At 41.7% G+C, this 19,394-nt stretch overlaps 1 protein-coding gene across 1 annotated transcript in view; it reads right to left on the reverse strand.

Annotated features, from left to right (window-relative positions):
* Positions 1 to 11,881: 11,881 nt before the first annotated feature.
* Positions 11,882 to 19,394, reverse strand: part of dennd3a (DENN/MADD domain containing 3a) — a 28,164-nt gene continuing 20,651 nt past the window's right edge. The window contains exons 25-30 of the mRNA XM_080016654.1: positions 18,742 to 18,896; positions 18,035 to 18,101; positions 17,736 to 17,808; positions 14,075 to 14,199; positions 13,704 to 13,841; positions 11,882 to 13,431 (exon numbers count right to left, since the gene is read on the reverse strand). Coding sequence (XP_079872780.1) covers positions 13,237 to 13,431; positions 13,704 to 13,841; positions 14,075 to 14,199; positions 17,736 to 17,808; positions 18,035 to 18,101; positions 18,742 to 18,896 — 753 coding nt within the window. The 3' untranslated portion in view covers positions 11,882 to 13,236. The remainder of the gene's footprint in view (positions 13,432 to 13,703; positions 13,842 to 14,074; positions 14,200 to 17,735; positions 17,809 to 18,034; positions 18,102 to 18,741; positions 18,897 to 19,394) is intronic.

Consider the following 19,394-nt stretch of genomic DNA (forward strand, 5'->3'; position numbering starts at 1 on the left):
AGAGAAGAGAGCGAAGAACAGTGCACATGGGAGAGAGCGAGAGAAAAAAGAGGGGCTGATTATAGTGATGATGACAGAGTTGGGGGAGAGGAAAGATGGACAGAGGCTTATGGGAGGGGAGGAGAGAAGGGAGAAGAAGAGAACAAGATGAAAAAGAGAGGAGGGAGATGAGAAGGAAGGGATGGATCAGCCCACATCCTGGCTCGCGCCACAGCAACAAACAACGGGGCGACCTCTTGATTTACGTCCTTCTGTGTTCTAGTTGTCCTGCTTTGGTAAATTGCATGTTTTGCTTTGCAGACTAGAAAATGTACAAGTTCAGTTGGTCTGAGAGACAGAGAGAAGCACGAAGGAGAGAGCAAACAGAAAAGGAGGGTAGTGAGGAGGGAAAGAAGACGCCTCCAAAGTTCAAGGTCAGGAGCAATTTGGCGCCGGTCTTCTCCCGTGTCCGCGCGCGTGGGGGGCCGGCCGGCCGGCGCACGCGCACGCACACCGACCACGCACACACACACACACACACACACAGATATACACTGTACTTCTAAAAACACACGCACGTAGGCAGGGTCTATTTTAGGGAGTGTTTATTCTTGTGTAAGGGTCCAGATTACCTATTGAACTGACACTAGCCTCTCCTTCCCCCCGCCCCTATTCCCACGGGCAATCTCTTTCAGTGTGCTTCCATTTTTATTTGTGATACATGCTGGAGCTTATAAGGAGAAACAATGTGGCAACCAATTTGAACACAACAAAATGATTATAAATGAAACATACTCTATATATCCACACACACACACACACACACACACACACACACACACACACACACACACACACACACACACACACACACACACACACACACACACACACACACACACACACACACACACACACACACACACACACACACACACACACACACACAGTAAGACGGTGGCACTTTAGAAATAATTGTGTTGTGCTATCTATTTGTCCTTGGAGAGAAAACTCCCTTTCTCGTTATGTTCTGTCCTGACAAGGCATTTGGACACGCACGTACACGCACGCGCACACGCACAGCTTATGTGTGTCAGAGAGAGAAATAAATTAATAACTAAAGAAATAAAGAACAAAAAATATATAATAATATTTAAAGAATAAAAATATATATAAGAAATAAACAACAGAAAGAAGAAACAACCAGTTATTTTACAATATAACGCTAAAATAATCAAGAAAACACAGAGCAGAAGGTTCAGTTTCCATCTCAAACTCTCCATCACTCTCCATGTAGCTACACTGGTGTTCAAAATCCTGCATGTCACTCCTCAGTTTGCAAAACCTCAAATCCAGGGGAATCCGGGAATAATCGGGGGGAAAAAAATATATATATATATATCTGCACGCCACAGATCACATGGGTTTTTCGTTTTTTGTTGGTTTGGATTCAGTGCTGCCGGTGAGAGGTTGCTGAACTCCCAGTGAACTGGTGAACAGGTCGCGCTTTCACACACCGCGCGACGCAACCTCAGAACACTGGTTCATTCTGTTCGCTGCTCCGTTCCGAGCGCCATGTTTCAACTTCAGAGCGGCACCGTCCACAACACCTGCGGGCAGCTGGTCCACCCATACACGCCCAATTTCACCAACACATTGTTGGAACACCTTGGCCCAACACACCCGCAGTCTGAAATTAAAGAGGAATGCAGAAGAGGTCGGCGGTGATGACGCACAACCCCTGGAACACTGGACGATTGTCAAGGTGTGTCTTCATCCTTGACTGACTGCCAGACAGACGGACGGACAGATGGACAGCCTTCAACAGAGCACAAATACATTCCAGCATTCTATATATTTCCTATGCAGCATCGTGAAGCAGATGGCGAGGACCAGGATTAGAGAGAGAGAGAGGGAGAGAGAGAGAGAGAGAGAGAGAGAGAGAGAGAGAGAGAGAGAGAGAGAGAGAGAGAGAGAGAGAGAGAGAGCAGCAAGAAAACAGAGGATGTGTGAATTATGGTGCAATGCCTCTGCAGTGCAGCGATGTTGGGGGGGGGCTTATGTGTGTCAATGTGCACGGCACAACAATGACAATGAACATTTTACTTAGAACACACATGGGACTTGTAGCATTAATCGAATACACTCCACGGAGAGAACAGCGCGCACACACACACACACACACACACACACACACACACCTTTTCAAGGAGAGTCCACTGTATCAGAACCTTTCCTCCAAAAGGTGGAAGTGATCATCTAAAACATTGTTGTTGAGGGTTCCCTGAAGTTTTCTGACTGGCCTCACATACATGAAATTTAACAGTTTGTTTGCATAAATTACGATGCAGGGACAAGCACAATTTTTTTTTTTAACCAAAATATTTTTGGTTTTTATCTCATCGTCAGTTCAATAGACAAACCTACGTCAGTTCTAATCCAGCCTTGAGAGATCCCATCAGTTGCACACCCACACTATCCAAGACCTACAGCACTCACATATATTGCGTATTTATATCAATAATGTTTTGAAAAATCACCCGTAATTTATACAATTTTCATTAACAATTAACAAAAGGTTCACATCAAAGCACATCTGCTGCTGCCTGAGCTGTGTTTACAGACCTTGTTCTTAGATTTCCATTCGTATTTGTGATCTACTGGTAAGCCAGGACAAGAGCGAGGCCCAACAACTATCCATAACACCTGAACAACAATCTCAAAAAACTGCCTGACCACAATGCAAATACGTTACATCAGGTAAGACAGGTATATCATCATCAATATACTGTAGGGAGCTAAACACCGAAACAGGTCAGCAGGTGCTTAGCTGAGTAGCAAACACCTTGTTTGTGGAGAGTAGATAAATACTGCCGTGAAGAACAGATCAACCTGTTTGAATTGGCTTGACAAACTGTGGTGAGAATCCGTAAAGACAGGTAACAAAGTCGACAAAGGCTCTGGACCCCGCCGTCCTACACATCACAGTAGGACCTGAGGTGGACCCGGCCTCCATTATAACACCACCGTTTAATGGAACAACATTCACACTCAGCAAACTGAGGTTTTTATTTTCTTTTATTTTTTTTATTTTATTCAACTACAAAAATTGGCCGGTGGCGTGAACGGCTTGTGAATGAAAGGTGAGAACAGACGTGCAAATGTTTAAAGCTGGATGCCGTAAGGAACTTGGCCTAATTCTACGTGGGTTTCGTGTTACTCTGGCCTCCCAGCGTCGTCACCACACAAATAGACACCCTGCGCCCGCACCACAACCACAACCACACAGCCACATGCAAAAACGTCCACATTACATCTCCCTTATATGTGCCCCCGACATATTGTAACCCCCAGAGTAACCTCCTCCCAGACCTCCGATTACCAACCCCCCCTCCGCCGCCCACCTCCAACCTGCATCCTGTATCTTTGACCCCTGGGGCTTACCCCCCTGGAGCAGAAAGCCATGAGTGTGTGAGTGAGTGTGTATTCCTTTCCCCCTAGGGTGGCATCTGTGTGTGGAAAAATAAGAGACTATGTGTGTGTGTGTGTGTGTGCGCGCGCGCGCGTGTGATGATGATGATACGTTTGTTTTCTTGCCAACCATCACCATGAGTCATCGTAAATCTTCTTATAAATGCCCCTTCCAGGTCTTTAACTTTCTCCACTGTCAGTATGTCACGGTATCACAGAGTAATAGTGTATTAATGCCCTCTATTCACCAAATTTTTAATTTCTCTCTCTTTTGTGTGATGACAATTATGAAATTGCTCTTAATTCATTGATTTTAAGACGTTCATAAATTCATATGCTTTTTTCGATATGAGTATTTTTTGCACCACAACCAGGTCCATGTTTGAGCCTCGAGTCCACGAGGACCGTCCAGTGACCACCAGGACGACGTGAGGAGACGGTCAGCACTGGTTCCGGACAACAGACAGGGAGCTTCTCTGTGAGCCAGCCTCATGGGGAGGACATTGTGGGGGGCACACATTGGATTTCTAGTTCTGTAAAGGTCCTCCTCAATGACAAGAAGAAGGCCTTCAGGTCTGGCGGAACAAGGAGGAGCGGGAGGAGGATCTGGGTGAGAGCAGGGACACTTACAGCAGGGACAAGATGGAGGAGAACCTTCAACTGAACAATGCCAGAGAGGTGTGGAGCAGCATGAGAATGAAAAGCAGGCTTAACACCCAAGGAGTAGGTGATCTGGACAGAGCCAGCAAGTTGAACAGGTTCTCCCACTGTCTCTTCTCAAAAGGTAAAAACAGTCAAAGTCAAAATGAAAGGAAATAAGGGCCAAAAGAAAAAAAAAGCTAAATATAAAATGTCCATTTATCCAGTACATTTTTATCAATAAGAATATGCCGACAGGTTTGCAGAGATGTGCACAGGCATGTGTCAAACATTGACATTATTGCTGTTGCACCAAAATGTTGGCCGACTAAATATTCAGAAGAAAGCAGCAGAAGATAGCATATTGAGTTACTGCGTAATTAGTAAAAATGTGTAATATTAACCCAAACATGTGACGCTGTTGCTGTTGCTCTCTTCTGCTGGTTGTCAATGACGTGTTCAAAATACAGGAGCTTATCTATGTTCCCTCCCCCATGTTTCCAGGCACGGGCCCCATTGGTCAACTGTCGCCCCGTTCATATGGTTTCCATTTGCCATCACAACATGTAACATTAACAACTAAGGTTGTTAAGTTGCACCAGAGTTGTACAGTAGTATGTACGTTACTCGTTTAATGTGGAGGGAACATGGGGCTGTAGAGAGCATAGGGCGCCCCCCCCAAAAAACAAAAACAAAAAAAAAAAAAACACAGCCCATGCTGGTTTTATCTGCAGAACCAGAGCCCTCAAGTCAAAATGCTGTGGAAAATGGCTGTTCCTCTGCACCATAAACCTGCTCTGCCCAAAGTGCAGTACATTGTACACTTTCAGTGCAACAAGTACTTGCTGCTTCTCAATAGAAATGTGTTCTTCATTGCCCTGTAGTTTTGCGATTGAATTTCACTGAAAACCATGAATGTATGAAGAACGAAGTATGCGTCGGTCCAAAAACAAATTGTCAAATGAATGACAAAAGGCTGCTTGGCCAGGGTTTCCTGAAATCCTGCTTTACTCTCAGTGCATGAGTAATTACAGTGTTGAACAAAACCCCTCTGCGTGCCAGCAGGACTTTGAGTCATAATGGTTGTTTTTGTGTAGATCTGACGTTGCCACTGGCTTTTTTTTTTTTTTTTTTTTTTTTTAACCGTGAAGTAAATATACCTGAATATTCTGTATGAAGGTTACGTTTGAGAATTATGAGATGTCGAGGATTATGCTGCCAATTTTTGAATCAGTCAAAAAGAGGAACCACTGTAGTCTTCAAAATTGATAAATGTCCTTTCAAAATGATCAATGCCCAGTGTTAGAAAGACAGTTATCAGGGGAAAGACACGTCATTGGAAAAGGGCCACTAGTAGGCTTCAAGCACATTCAATGCGAAATGAAGTGGGCTCAATAGGCGAATTTCACAAAATTCAAAACATTGTTGCAATTTTAAGGAATTGTCTTTCCATATTTGTTGATAAAGATTGTGTCTTGAGTAAACTGTGCCTGATTTTATCAAACTGCATGTGACAACAAGCATTATTTACTGTTTCAATTTGGCTGATCACACCAAGCCCAATTGGACAAATGACATGTACACCGGACCATTTACTTGCAGTTTGTCTAATATGTCTCGCTGTAAGACGCCTTTGCGTATACAGAACTACAGATTCCAAGTACATATCCTCTGATAATGACTATTGATGCAGATCAGTTACTTTTGCTGAACGCTGTAGACAGCTCTGACTTGGTTCTAGGTGTCAAATAAGCAAAAAAATCAAGACACTTCACATCAGATATTCGTCAGATATTTGTATCTGCGATACCCGATGCCTGATATCGCGCAGATATCCGATACCAGCGTCACAGCATCCCTAATGAATATATATAAGCAAGAAACACAAAGCGAAGCAAGCCGGCAGAGAGACAAAATGGAAAGACAGAAAGACAGAGCCTTTTCCCATGGTTACGGAATACTTTGTCCCCAAATTAGTACAGTCACAACCACAGGAGATGGAGCCGCTTACAAGCGTGTGTATGATTTTTGTGGAGATAAGGGAGTCTATTGATGACAAGCAAGAAGCATATTATTTTAAGTTGCAAATCGCACGCGCACACACACACACGCTCAATCACTCCTTGTTCAGTACTGCGAAAAACAAGATACGTTCCCCATTCTCGGGTCGTGGATCAAAGAGACTTTACACCAGTGGAAAGTGGGTTATCTTCTCACAGATCCAGTGTTCAGGATAAAACACTAGGTTTCTACAGCCTACTGTGTGGTCACTGCAGGAGGGTTTCTGCGTACGAGGATTTCCCGGGACCCGTGATCGGATGGCTCGATGCGGCTTGTATCGTATCTAATGTTAGTATATGTATAGTTAATGGCATGGGTCACGTGTGTGCAGCATGTTATATGTCACAACATGTGAAAGTACCATTTGAGCCAACACAGATTCAGAGTTATTGTAGTTGACGAGGCGGAAAGCATGGGCGGAACCCGAAAAACCACTCTGTACTACACAACTAAACCCCACCAAGAAGTGTACATTTTCATATCGGTCACAACAACACACGTTACCATAACAAGCGAATAGAAACGTCACAGCACGATGAGTAAAAACAATAAATGAACCAAATATTCCCAAAAATGGAAAAACTATAAAAAGCGGAAAAATGCAACAGTGTGCGGCAACAAAATAATCTCAAGTGATCTCTTCTCATTTCAAATATTGGTTTGAGCCATATTTGGGAGGTGAGTACCGGACACGTGGCAAGTTTATGCTCAAATATTGATAATATGAGAGGTATAACTGTATTTCCTATGTGAATAGTGCGGAATATAAGTATTTCAATGTGGATTTACTGGAGTTACTGAATGTTAAAGAAAAAAGTGAGTGTGTATAAAGATTGTTAATGTCATGAATTATTTAGGAATTAGTCTTGTTGAGCTTAGATTAGAACACCGTCATTTAATATTTACTCAAACATACATGAGCACCTTTCAACCACTCCCATACATTATACTGTATTATAATTGGCAGGTGCACAGCGTATGTGCGTGTGTGCATAGGTGTGTGTGTGTGTGTGCGTGTGTATGTGTGTGTATATAGGTGTGTGTATGGTGTGTGGTGTACACGTGACTGTGTCAAGAGTGACCGTGTTTGTGTGTGTGTCCCCTGTAAGAGTCAGCAGTGCTCATGTCGAGCAGAAGTTGACCAGTTTGACCACAACACGACTGGCGGCTTTTTAATCACGCCCTGACCAGGACAAAACACACCGTCAGCACAAAGGGAAACACAGAGAGACACCGATCTGAAGGAAGTAGCACAATGTGCGTGTGTGTGCGTGTGTGTGTGTGTGTGTGTGTATGTGCGTGCTTGCGTGTGTGTGTGTGTGTGTGTGAGAATCACACTCACCAAAAAAGCCTTAGAAGCTTCATAAATTCATAAACGTTCAAACGTTGCTGTGCTGCTTGGCTCCCAACCTCAGGGCAGTCAGTAAGGCTGCACCTGCGCAGACACACACACACACACACACACACACGTTTTTTTTAAGATTTGTTAACAACAAAAGTACACCTATTCATACACGTGAAAAAAAATGAGTGGTTGCCAATGCACCAGGTTCCTTGTGCTTCAGCTAACCCACATAAAGGTAAACGCCAACACACACACAATATCTGTGAGTCTTTGGGAACATTTACATGTTCACACACGCAGAGGGTGGTGATTTCTTTCAAAACCACTAAAAAGGCAGTTGACTGGCAGTTATTATAACAATAGCACGTATTTCAATATCAGCTTTGTCTCCTCAGCAGATTAAAAGGGCACTGAAAATCCAAAACTCTGTTTTAAATTGAAAAAATTCAATCAAAGCACCATTCCGGCGGCTCTGCCCTGTTTGTTGTTTGCGGAAACAGCAAAGGTAAAGGTTAATGGTTATTCACTGATGTGCCTGGAGAAGCTGCGTGTGTCTGTCGTTAATCTAAAGAATCAGCTGAAGAAGCTGTCAAGTTAAACGACAGAATGGACTCAAAATGACGCTTAACTTCATGTTATTCACGCAAACGCATCGACCCAATTGAAATAATACGCATGTTAGAGTGGTTTTTGTTATGTGTAGCAATGAGTTCGTTAAAAAAAAAAAAGGAATGACCCTTTACCTGGACATCTACAGTAATTGAAAACAAAACAATGCTTTTACCTGGATTTAAACAGTATATATTTTTTTGAAAAAAAACAAACAAACAAACAAAAAAAAACATCCCCGTTTACCGCGTTTAAGCAATAATACTAAATAATCCAATCTTCAACCTGGCTTAATAGGGTCCTTTAAAAACACCCTTATACAGTCCCCTAAAAGAAATCCACCTTGCCGCCTGAATTTATAAAGTAAAAAAAAAAATGTTTTACCTGGATATAAATAATAACAACAACAATAATAATAATCCACCTTAATATGCCTGGACGTACGCGGCTAGCTGGTTATTAGTGCACTGCAAACCATTATGCAACGATGTCCTGTCTTGTCCTGGACTCGACACCTCCGGCATTTAAATCACACACAAAAAAAACCCAACAACAATAATAATAAGAACGACATCAAAACAAAACACGTATCTGTGAGGTGCCGAATGCACGTTCGTTCATTTGTTGTTCTTGTTGACAGACTAGTGTAACACCCTCTCCCTCCCTCCCTCCACCGCCGCCGCCGCCGCCGCCGCCACCGCCACCGCCGCCCCATCCGCAACCTGAGATGCGGGGCTTCCTCCACAGCGGCGCCGCACCGCAGCTCCGTGTCATGAATAAAAGCCTCTCCCCTTTTGCGCTCACCTCGCCGCGCTCCGTGCAAAACAAACAAAAAAAAAAAAAAATGCAAGACCGTCGCCGCCGCCGCTGCCGCTGCCCGTGCCGGTGCCGGTGCCGGTGCCGGTGCCGGTGCCGGTGCCCCGCCGCTGGTCTACGAGCCGTCCGCACGGAAGCGCTGGAGCTGGTGCATCTGCTGCGGATCCGAGGCGGTCCGGGCATTAGAGGTGCGCCTTTAAACGCGGGGGGTGGGGGGTGGGGGGGGGGATATCTGTCGGAGGGAGGAAAAAAAAAAAAAAAACACCCCGGAGCGAAACACGGCGGCGGCTTCCGGTGACGTCACGCTTTATTTGCATAAGGGGGCGTGGCATCGCGGGTCGGAGGACCTTGCTGGCCCGTTAAAGGGGAGGGGGGGGGGGGGGGGGGGTGCATTGGATGCATATGCATGAGGCGGGGCCCCCGCCGGCCGACAGCTGATCCGCGGGGCCCCGGAACCGCACGGCTCGCAAATCGCCAGGGATCGGAGGCGTTTCGGCCGGAGGGCGGAGGGAGTCACGAACGAGGGAAGGGACCGAGGATGGAGCAAAGAGCGATCCGGGAAGAGTTTTGGGAACATCCGCGCCCGTGTCATTCGTACGCGCGTCCCCGCACATTGCTCACCCACTACAATTTGGCAAAAAAAAAAAAAAAAAAAAACACAGTGAAAATAAAACACCAGCAGCTTCTGTTGTTTTTATTTTATTTTATTTTATTTTATTTTGGGAGGTGTGATTTCGTTGCTTCAAAGGCGCTTGTAAATGACAGGTTATTAGCAGCAGCAGTGTTATGAACGCAATAAGAAAGTCATGTGAATCAATTCTATATGCAGTGAAATGTAACGCATCGCCGGGTGCGCTGCGTTACGTTTCACTGCATATATGTATGAAAGTATGTACACGTATGTGACGAATAAACCTCTTGAATCTTGAATCTTGCAGCTGCTTGTCACAAATATAAAAAATGCAAGAGATAAAAAAAGTGGGATAAAACATTTCTATTGGTTCTTTTTCTCGGGGATTGCCCTTATTGAGGTACTTTTTTTTCTCTCGACATTTAAGACGTATTTTGTAATTTATCTATATCCATCCAGAGCATATTTTGTATGTTATGTACTTATTGTTTTTATGAGACTGTTAAGCATTGTTTGTTTATTTCTTTATCCCATTTGCCTGCCTGCGCTACAATGCACCAACTATTACCAAGGCAAATTTCTTACAGCAAATATGCAATTCTCAATCAATTTATGACAGCTGACCCAATGAAAGTATCGATTACTCTCGTTAGTTTAAATTCACAGATGATCGCATGAAAAGTGAACTCCAGTCCATTCCTGGATTCCGTTTATTCTCTTCACTCACTATTATTGAAATGGCCTGTGGGCATGTACTATCCACAGTGTGGCAGTATGACTAAGTATTGCAAGGTCCCGCCAGGGAAAAGCAGGCCTGAAAACAACTTATCACCAAACAGAAACTAAGGACCTTCTTGGAAAAGCAATTGAAATGTCCAGAGATGGGCGCACCTGCAGCTGATGAGGGAAATAGGTCTGATCTTTTATCTTGCAGCAACCGAGGACGACGCAGTGCGACTGCCGCCTCGGTGCCAACTGTCGAAAATGAATATAGAGGTTCTGGCACGTCCAAAACTGTACAGCGCCAAAAAAGGGATGGATGAAGGAATGACGACCTCTGACCCCACCAACAACCATTTTTGTTGGGAGCAAAGCGTCGCAGCCTCAAAGCTCCGGTGTTTGTTTTGTTCGTTTAAAATATGTCCGTTAAAATAACGTTAATTTCCTGAGAGTAAAGCACTAAAGGTACTGGACCACAGGCGTAGATTTCGGGGGGCGGGAGACACAGGGGATATGTCCCCCTTAATATTGAGAAACCGTGCATTTGCCCCCCCAATATTGTTACCTAGTGCCTGCCTTTTCTGTTTTCCTTTTCATGAAGACATTTCCATTTATAATCAATGGATGCACACACACACACACGCACACACACACACACAGAATGGAGCTCCATGTGAGACAGTGGGAGCACAGACTGCCCATTCATCTCAACTGTCCCTAGATTAACACTTGACCTTTTTAAAACCACAGACGTGTCAATCATTCTTAAAGGCCTCAACATGTTTCTTCGGAATTCTCTGCACCTAAATGTTGAAAAGCGTGATATTCCTGTTCCTGTCCTTTCTTTCTAACGGGTATACTACAGCAGATTGGACTACACCCACTGCCAGAACCCCTTTTTACAGCTGAAGTTTCGGTGACGGACAAAATCTGAAATTGAAATTAACGCTGACTCCAGGGGCTACATTTTATACTCAAGAGGAGGTCAGTTTCAGATCAGGCGTAAGGAAGGAAGGTGTCGATCTTTTTTTGTTTTGTTTATTTTAAGGGTCCAGGTTTGAGGTTTATGTTACATCTAATATACTGATATACCTCAAATATCGATCAATCACCAGTGGTGGAAGAGGTACTCACACCTTTTTCTTAACTTAAAAAAAAATAAATACAAATCACCGGCCACAAAATGACGACAAACTGTGTAAAAATGTAATAGAGTAAAAAGTTAATCACATTTTGAATCTGTGTAGTAGTGTAACAGAGGTTGACTTTCCTCCATCTCAAGCAGAGGAGCGCCCCCAGGGGGTTACCGGTGTGAAATACAGACATGAGCGAGCAGCACATTTGCGATACATTGCTAAAAATATTATTTACAGTATATCCTGAGAAACAACACATACATATTGTTGATTGTCATTTGGGACGCGTCAAGGTAAAAATACCAAAACATTGGGTTTTTTTCTCCGTCTTTGACAAACCCACAAGCAAACTAAATAAATATGGAGAAATATAGTGCTTCCTTCAAAAAGTGTATTTAGTTCTGTAGAAGTTAAACAAAACCAAAAAAAGTGGTTTACAGGCTCATAGATAATGTGCAGGCTCCATGAAAATAAAAACATTAAATAAGTTGACAATTCAAGACACATTTATGATTTATTGCACTACCGAACAATTTATATAAAAATGTATGCACAGATATGCAAATGTAGATGAATTCATTTAAAAAGGATATAGTAAAGCCGGTGAGTGTCATTTATAGATCGTGACATATATCCAAAGCGTAAATGGATAAAGTTAATACAAAGCAAAGACTATATGAGGCAAATTATAAACTTAACAACAAATGGTTAAAACAAACTCTTATGTATTGTACATAACTTGATTTGTCTTTACCAGACACTGTTCATAAAGTAATGCCAGTCCGTGTGCTGTTCCTGGTGGATACTGAGGTTTGGGGGGCCAAGGAGAAACATTCTCCAGCCTCACATGTTTGTTGAGAACTAAAGGACAAATGTATAGATTTTCTCCAACAGGACAGGAATGCATCCACAAATTAATGAATCAATTTGTAGCTCCTAGTTCATTTTGTAGTGACAAAAATTCAATTAAAAACACATTCTAAAAAGCACACCTTTTCTCACATCATCAATAGAGTTCTATCAATATTCTTAAAAATAGTCACAATCCCACTTGTAACTTCCTTCATTATGGCGATGAACTGTGAAAATAAGACGATCTTGTCAAAATAAAGACTCATTGTAATACTTGTCTGTTTGATCTGAGGCGGGTTTAAAATGGAATTTAATCGAATCTTAATTTTGCCAGAAAAACAGGTTTTTAGGTCACAATGTAAGCAGAACATACTGTACAAAGACACTGCTCCAGATATACGCTTCCACCAAAAGAACAAGTTACACTTTATCTGCTCTGTTACTTCAGTCTTTGCCAGACGTCGAGGTCAAATCGAGAGGAAAGATTCACATTGTTCCTTCAGAGAAAAAAAAGAATCTGCTTGTATGAACGGTGATTCCCGACAAGCTTTACACCTTCATATCTGGACACTGATACAGACACAATGAAAAACTTCACTTGGAGGCCACTTGACAATATCTCAGGTGGCAAGTGTTATATACAGCCAACGAGGAATGACGAGGAGAACCAAGGAAATGGAATTCCTGGATTCCTCTTTGTTGTTGGTAACCTTTTCGTGTAAACTTCAATAAACATCCCAGGAGTCCGGTTGCCACAAGGTTTCTTGGTCAAATAAATAGTTATACTTCATTTTTTGCCATCCGCACAGGACGACGCTTCTGATCTAACGTGACACGCCATGCAGCTCCTTCACCACCAGGGGGCGCTCACCCGCCCACGAGAATTAGTGTCAAACGAAAACCTGAAAATAAATACGGACCAATCCTTCATTCCTTTCTCTCTCTCTCTCTCTCTCTCTCTCTCTGTCTCTCCCCCTCTACTCCACCTTCCAGATGGCAATCTTGCCGTCGCACTCCCCCGCTCCGCTCAGGACGTAGCGGTCCTCGGCGGAGCAGAGCGTCGTCACGCGGTCGCTGTGGCCGTGCAGCTCCTTCAACACCAGGTGGCGCTCCACGTCCAGGATGTAGATCTTCCCCTTGGAAGAGCTGCGGCCCATGCCGCCCACCCAAACCTAGAGGGGTGATGGGGGATTCAATATTTGCATGTGGCTGGTGGATGTAGGTCTTGGCGATTGGACTTGACAACTAACGCCCAGCACTAGTTGAATGACGGAAATGAATGACGATGAAACTTAGAAGAATTCATCGAGAAGAAGGATTTTATTTGGTTTCCCATGAGAATGAACCTTATTCAAACAAAAAATGACATTGTATTTCAGTGCATCTATACTTGTGTGGTTTTAATTTTAACATTTTAAATTCATTTATGTTTGTTTCTACAAACCTGGTTTTTAACCTTGATCATGCAGAAGCATCCCATGCAGTCCTGCAGCGCCACCCGGTGGTAGGGCCTGGTGGCTTCCTTCAGGTGCCACACATACACCTCCCCGGAGTCTACACACACACTCCATATCTCCTCTCTCTGATGACACACACACACACACACACACACACACACACACACACACAGACACAGACACAGACACACACACACACACACACACACACACACACACACACACACACACACACACACACACACACACACACACTTTTTTGAGTATGCGGTAACCGAGAGAATGTGTATTTTGTGTGTGTGTGTGTGTGTGTGTGTGTGTGTGTGTGTGTGTGTGTGTGTGTGTGTGTGTGGGGTACCTGAGGTAGCAGCAGGATGGCGCTGAAGGCAGCAGCGGCAGCAGATCCTCGGTGCTGGTCGGGGAGGTTCAGGCGTTGCTTCAGAGAACCATTCCTCCACACCTCCATGATGCTGTCCCTGGAGCCTGGATGGAGAGGGAAGGAAAGAGAACAGTAAAGAGGGAAGGAAAGAGGGAAAGAGAGAGTACTAAACTAAAACATCTAATTCAGAATATAAAATATCCTTCATTTTAATTTATATTGTTCAAAGCATGAAGTACTAAAATTATGGTATAATGTGGCATAATACGTGCCTAAAACGAATAAACTGGACCCCGTGTACTGCTGCCGGCAGATATATTTATTATTATTATTATTATCATTACTGTTATTATGGATCCAGCCTGCAGGGGTCTCTGCATTGCTGAAATGCCAAGGTTCTAAAACCTCCGGTCGGTGGTGGAGCGAGATGAGTTTGAGTAGGATGCTTTGTGACATCATCATCCAATTCATTGAAGATGCATTTCATCTACTCTGAACGAAAAGTATGTGTTTATTCATGTCACAGATGGCGAAAAGTAGCGGTAAATCTAGGGCAATAAACAAGCAAATGCCAGAACATCCAGCCTTAGAGGTCACTCAGATTGTTCTATAAAAGAAAATACTAAGCAGAATTCAAAAAACTTTGAATCAAGCTATTAAAACACCAATTGAAAAAGCGCTGGAAATAACCACAAAAAAAATAAAAATAAGATAAGTATTGACACTTTATCGATGAAAAAAGTTTATGTAGTTGCCTTTAAATATAACTGTTGATTCCCCAGACATATCGGTGTTAAGAGGCTCGTTTCATCAGGGTTTCACAATTCGGAGACTCAAGAAACTGTGGTAACGGGGAATTCGCACATGGACCCAACTGAATTGTTGTTTACACATAGACCTCCCGGTTCAGAATCAAAACTTGTTGCACGAAGTTGCAGCACTCGGACCACAAAGACATGTAGGCTACATTTTGTATTCACATGAGAAACATGTATTTCCAAACCTCCTTAAATTCCATAATTATATATAATCATTATAATTAAAGTTGTATTTGTTGTGGAAAAAAAAAAAGTTATAAATATCACTGATGTCATTTTCAGGTTGGAGAAATAAACGTCAAACTCATCAAGATGGCGTCGGCAACCAAAATGGTGAATGTTTGTGGAGAAAACAGGAAATTACTGGCGCGCTACGTCAGTGACATGACAGTGGGAATGAAGCTCAGCCTTTGGGAAGACCAGATTAAACATGTGACAAAAGGCCAATCGTACACAATGAAGACGCTGACAACTCGCCATCAGGACGACTGTGTGCACCTCACAAGTACAAACACGATCATTCTACCTGGATCAGAGGCATCCGTCGCAAATAATGAAAGTGACGTGAAACTCCCAGAGGAGGAACTGTTAGAATAAGTGGGCATAATAACCCCCACTCGTTGTATGTATGCATTAAGTGAGGGGGAAGTCAGGAACCTTTCAACACGGATGTTGAAGGTGGCAATAGATTCCTGCCGAAGGATAAATACAACTGCAACATCAGTGGCAGTCTAGAATTGACAAATGATGATGTAATGAAACCTAACTGGGATGTTACAGTAACTATTACAATGTCTGTCATGCAACGTTACTTGGTAAAAAACCCAATAACCCATTTAATGACAGATATTCAGACATCCAGCGACAATTTGTCATGGGTGGTGCCTTCCGTGTCACCTACATCCACAACACTATGGTGACTGATATTACGAAAGTCAAAAAAATGATAAAAACAGAAAATGAAGGTGAATCATCTATTTATTGACCTTTGTGAAGCTGGCCTTGTTTATGTAACACATTTCTAACAAATGTCAAGCCGTCTTATATGAAAATTTGATTCCTGAGACATTTTTTTGTGTTAAAAAATTACATATAAGATAAATAGTTATACTTATAATTATAAATACCATTATATATAAACATAAATACTATTCATATTGATAAGTACTGTTTTATTTGACAACCTCAACCTTTTTATTGTGGTTATTGGAATTTCTCAGAATTTTAGAAGATTGTCATTTTTAGTAATACAAAAAAATTGGATGTCATGCAGCCTTAAGAAATACTGGGATATTTTGTTTGGTTGTTTTAATAAAACAATTATCTGACCTGTCATCATTCCTCCAAACATACCAATGAATTTGCAAATTAAACATATTTGACATTTATATTCTACTGGTCAGTCTACTGGCCAGCAAGCATACAGCTGCTTTTAGTAACTTGTGCTGCGTTTCACAGAGCCGGAAAAATTGTAATACCTTTTATAATACACATACTTAATACGAATAAACTCGACCCTGTGTATTGCTGCCTGCAGCTATATTTATTATCATTATTAGGGTTCCAGCCCGTAGCCTGTAGTGGTTTAACATTACAAACTATGCATTGTGCATATGTATTCTTACCTGGTAGATGTCTATAGATCTGTTCGATTGATATTTTATCTCCATGGTCCCCATTACTTTGCCGGATTGATGAAAAATACGAAAAAAAGTAATCCACAAAAACTTGTGGCCACGTCGAGTCGAATCCACTGAAATGTGCGACTGATGCGTTCAAGATCCAGCATGGCGTCAGAAAAATACAAGCTGTGATACGGTAATTACTCACAGAAATACCACAATGTTTTTCGTACTTCATGGAAACGTAACTTATTAAAAATGTAATCCAAATGTCAAGCTGTCGTTATAAAAATTCACTTCCCAACCATTGTTTATTTTTAGTTAATCAACTACGTACAACACAATGTTTATAAACACTGCTTACTCTGACGATCTCACACAAGATTTCCATTTAAAAAAATGTTTTACTTAAAATTGCCATTTCAATAATATAGTCATTATTTGTCATGTGATTTTTATAAATACTGTGATATTTGTTTGATTATTTTGTCCAGCTTTTTTGGACAGCTGTTGAATAAAACAATTATTTGACTTATCTTATAATTTCTTGTCCAAATTACTCTACTTTACAACTAACAAAAAAAATTAAAAATGTTAGCCTCAGCCATTTAGAACTGTTATTTTGAACTGCCCTATCAAATCAATGGTTGATGTCTGGTGGAAATAGGAATGCTTCATATGTAATGTCATGACAGTTTGTTACGCGGAATTACATGAACGTAACTACACAACGTTTAAAAGTTCAGTAAATTTCGATAAAGTTCACAAAAAAAAAACCAAACATGTAACACGTCCCTAAAACGAATAAACTCGACCCCGTGTATTGCTGCCTGCAGCTATATTTATTATTATTATTATTATTATTATTATTATTATTATTATTATTATTATTATTATTATATTCAAGTAGAATAAAGGTTTATTAAAAATAAATGTAAAATAAATATAAATAATGTTAATTAAAAATCGATTTAAAATGAATATATAAAATTATAGTTAAAAATAAATGTTAAATATGTTTATAAAATCCTAATAATAAATCTATACACATTTTTGTGGTGATATTGGTAGGCATGTACAACTTAGTACAAAACATAGTAACCCAGTACACATTGAGACTGTATGTGTGTGTGCGTGTATGTTGTGTGTGTGTGTGTGTGTGTGTGTGTGTGTGTGTGTGTGTGTGTCAGGTCCACTTACAGCACCACAGGGTTCCGTTATAGTGGTAGACGGACAGGAGGCGATCGCAGGTCAGACGGAACTGTTTCCTCACCTGAGATGGAAGAGGAGGATTACAAACAGGCCCAATAATAATAACACCAACAACAACAATCATAATAATAATAATGAATAATGCTTTTTAAGACCTTTATGAGACAAATTTTAATATTTGACTGGTTGTGATTACACAACAAACACTCTGTGCAGCATAATTAGCCTCCCTAAGATAAACACAAGCATTTTACTCGTAAACTGAGCGACAGCTTCTTCAAACCGACCTGCAGCGTGGCGACGTCCCACACCATGACAGTTCCCTCCGCGCTGCACGAGTACGCCACCTTCTGGCTGGAAAGAGATTCACATCCACCGGCAATGAGACGATAAAATGATATAAAAGAGTTGCAATCGCACAAAGGACAAGGCCGGAGCGCTCCACAGCATGACCCCGTTTTGAGCTCCCTAATTCTCTGTGATCGAGCATCGTAGCGCATGTTGAGCAGCTGGAGGCTTCTTCTCAAGTGCTGTCAACAGCAAACACTAAAAATACAATTTGATGTCTGAGATATTTATGTGTACGTTGTATCTAGAATGTAATTAAAGGGTAAGAATATTAGCTTGTTCTTACCCTGTTTTTAATTTATTTATTGATATTATTTGTTTTGATATTTATTTCATTCTTTTAATCATTTGAGTATTCTACTTTGTAAATGCATTTTACTGGCTTTGCATTTATTGTGACTATTTGATGCCTCTTTAATGTCAAGCAATTTGAGTTGCATGTCGTGTATGAAAGGTGCTATAAAATCAAAGATTATTATGACTATATTATTATTAAGGTTATTATTATTTTTCCTTTGATGAGGACAGTGTGAATTGACAAAGAGTTGGATCGATAAGAAGAATTGAAAATGGCATTGAAATACAATTGGTAAATTACCAAGGACACCCACAGAAATGTCACAGTTCTACAAGGATATTCTATTACCTGTATTTGTCCATGCCCACGGCCAGGCCGGTGACCTCGGTCCGGTGCTCGGTCAGTCGTCTGTTACAGACCATAGACACCATGCTAATGATGTAGATGACAGAGTCCTCGGAGGCCATCCACACCTGATCCTTATCCACCTCTAGCATGCAGGTCTGAGACAACACAAAGAGGGAAGTGTCTGAACTAGTGCTCTGGTATACCTAACTTAAACACTAGCAATAATATCATGTTATGAGCTACACTTGCATTTACGCTGAGACCTCTAAAAAATAGTGTACTTTCTTTCATTATTATGTGAACTTTTCATAGCCAAGAACAGGCTTATTGGCCAGGCAGGAAAAAAGAGGAAAAAGGCTCAGAGTGTGAAACAGAGCAGCTAAAAAGAACTTTATGAACAGTGTACCTCACCCGTCCACTAGATGGCAGTATTGTTTTAGGACATAATTGATGTTTCGCTGCAGTCCAGAAACAGGGTCAACTATAATTAGATTTAACTTTTATTTATGACATTAAAGTGGAATACAATGGTGTTATTTAACCCCAGGCAAAAGCCGCTAAAGCATCTAATCCACAATGGAACCGACGAGTGTTAAACACTTTCGGGAAAAATCAGTATTGAAGAAAAAAATACAGCATCGCAGACGAGCCAG

Source organism: Zeus faber (assembly GCF_960531495.2).
Source record: "Zeus faber genome assembly, chromosome: 1".
Taxonomy (NCBI): domain Eukaryota; kingdom Metazoa; phylum Chordata; class Actinopteri; order Zeiformes; family Zeidae; genus Zeus; species Zeus faber.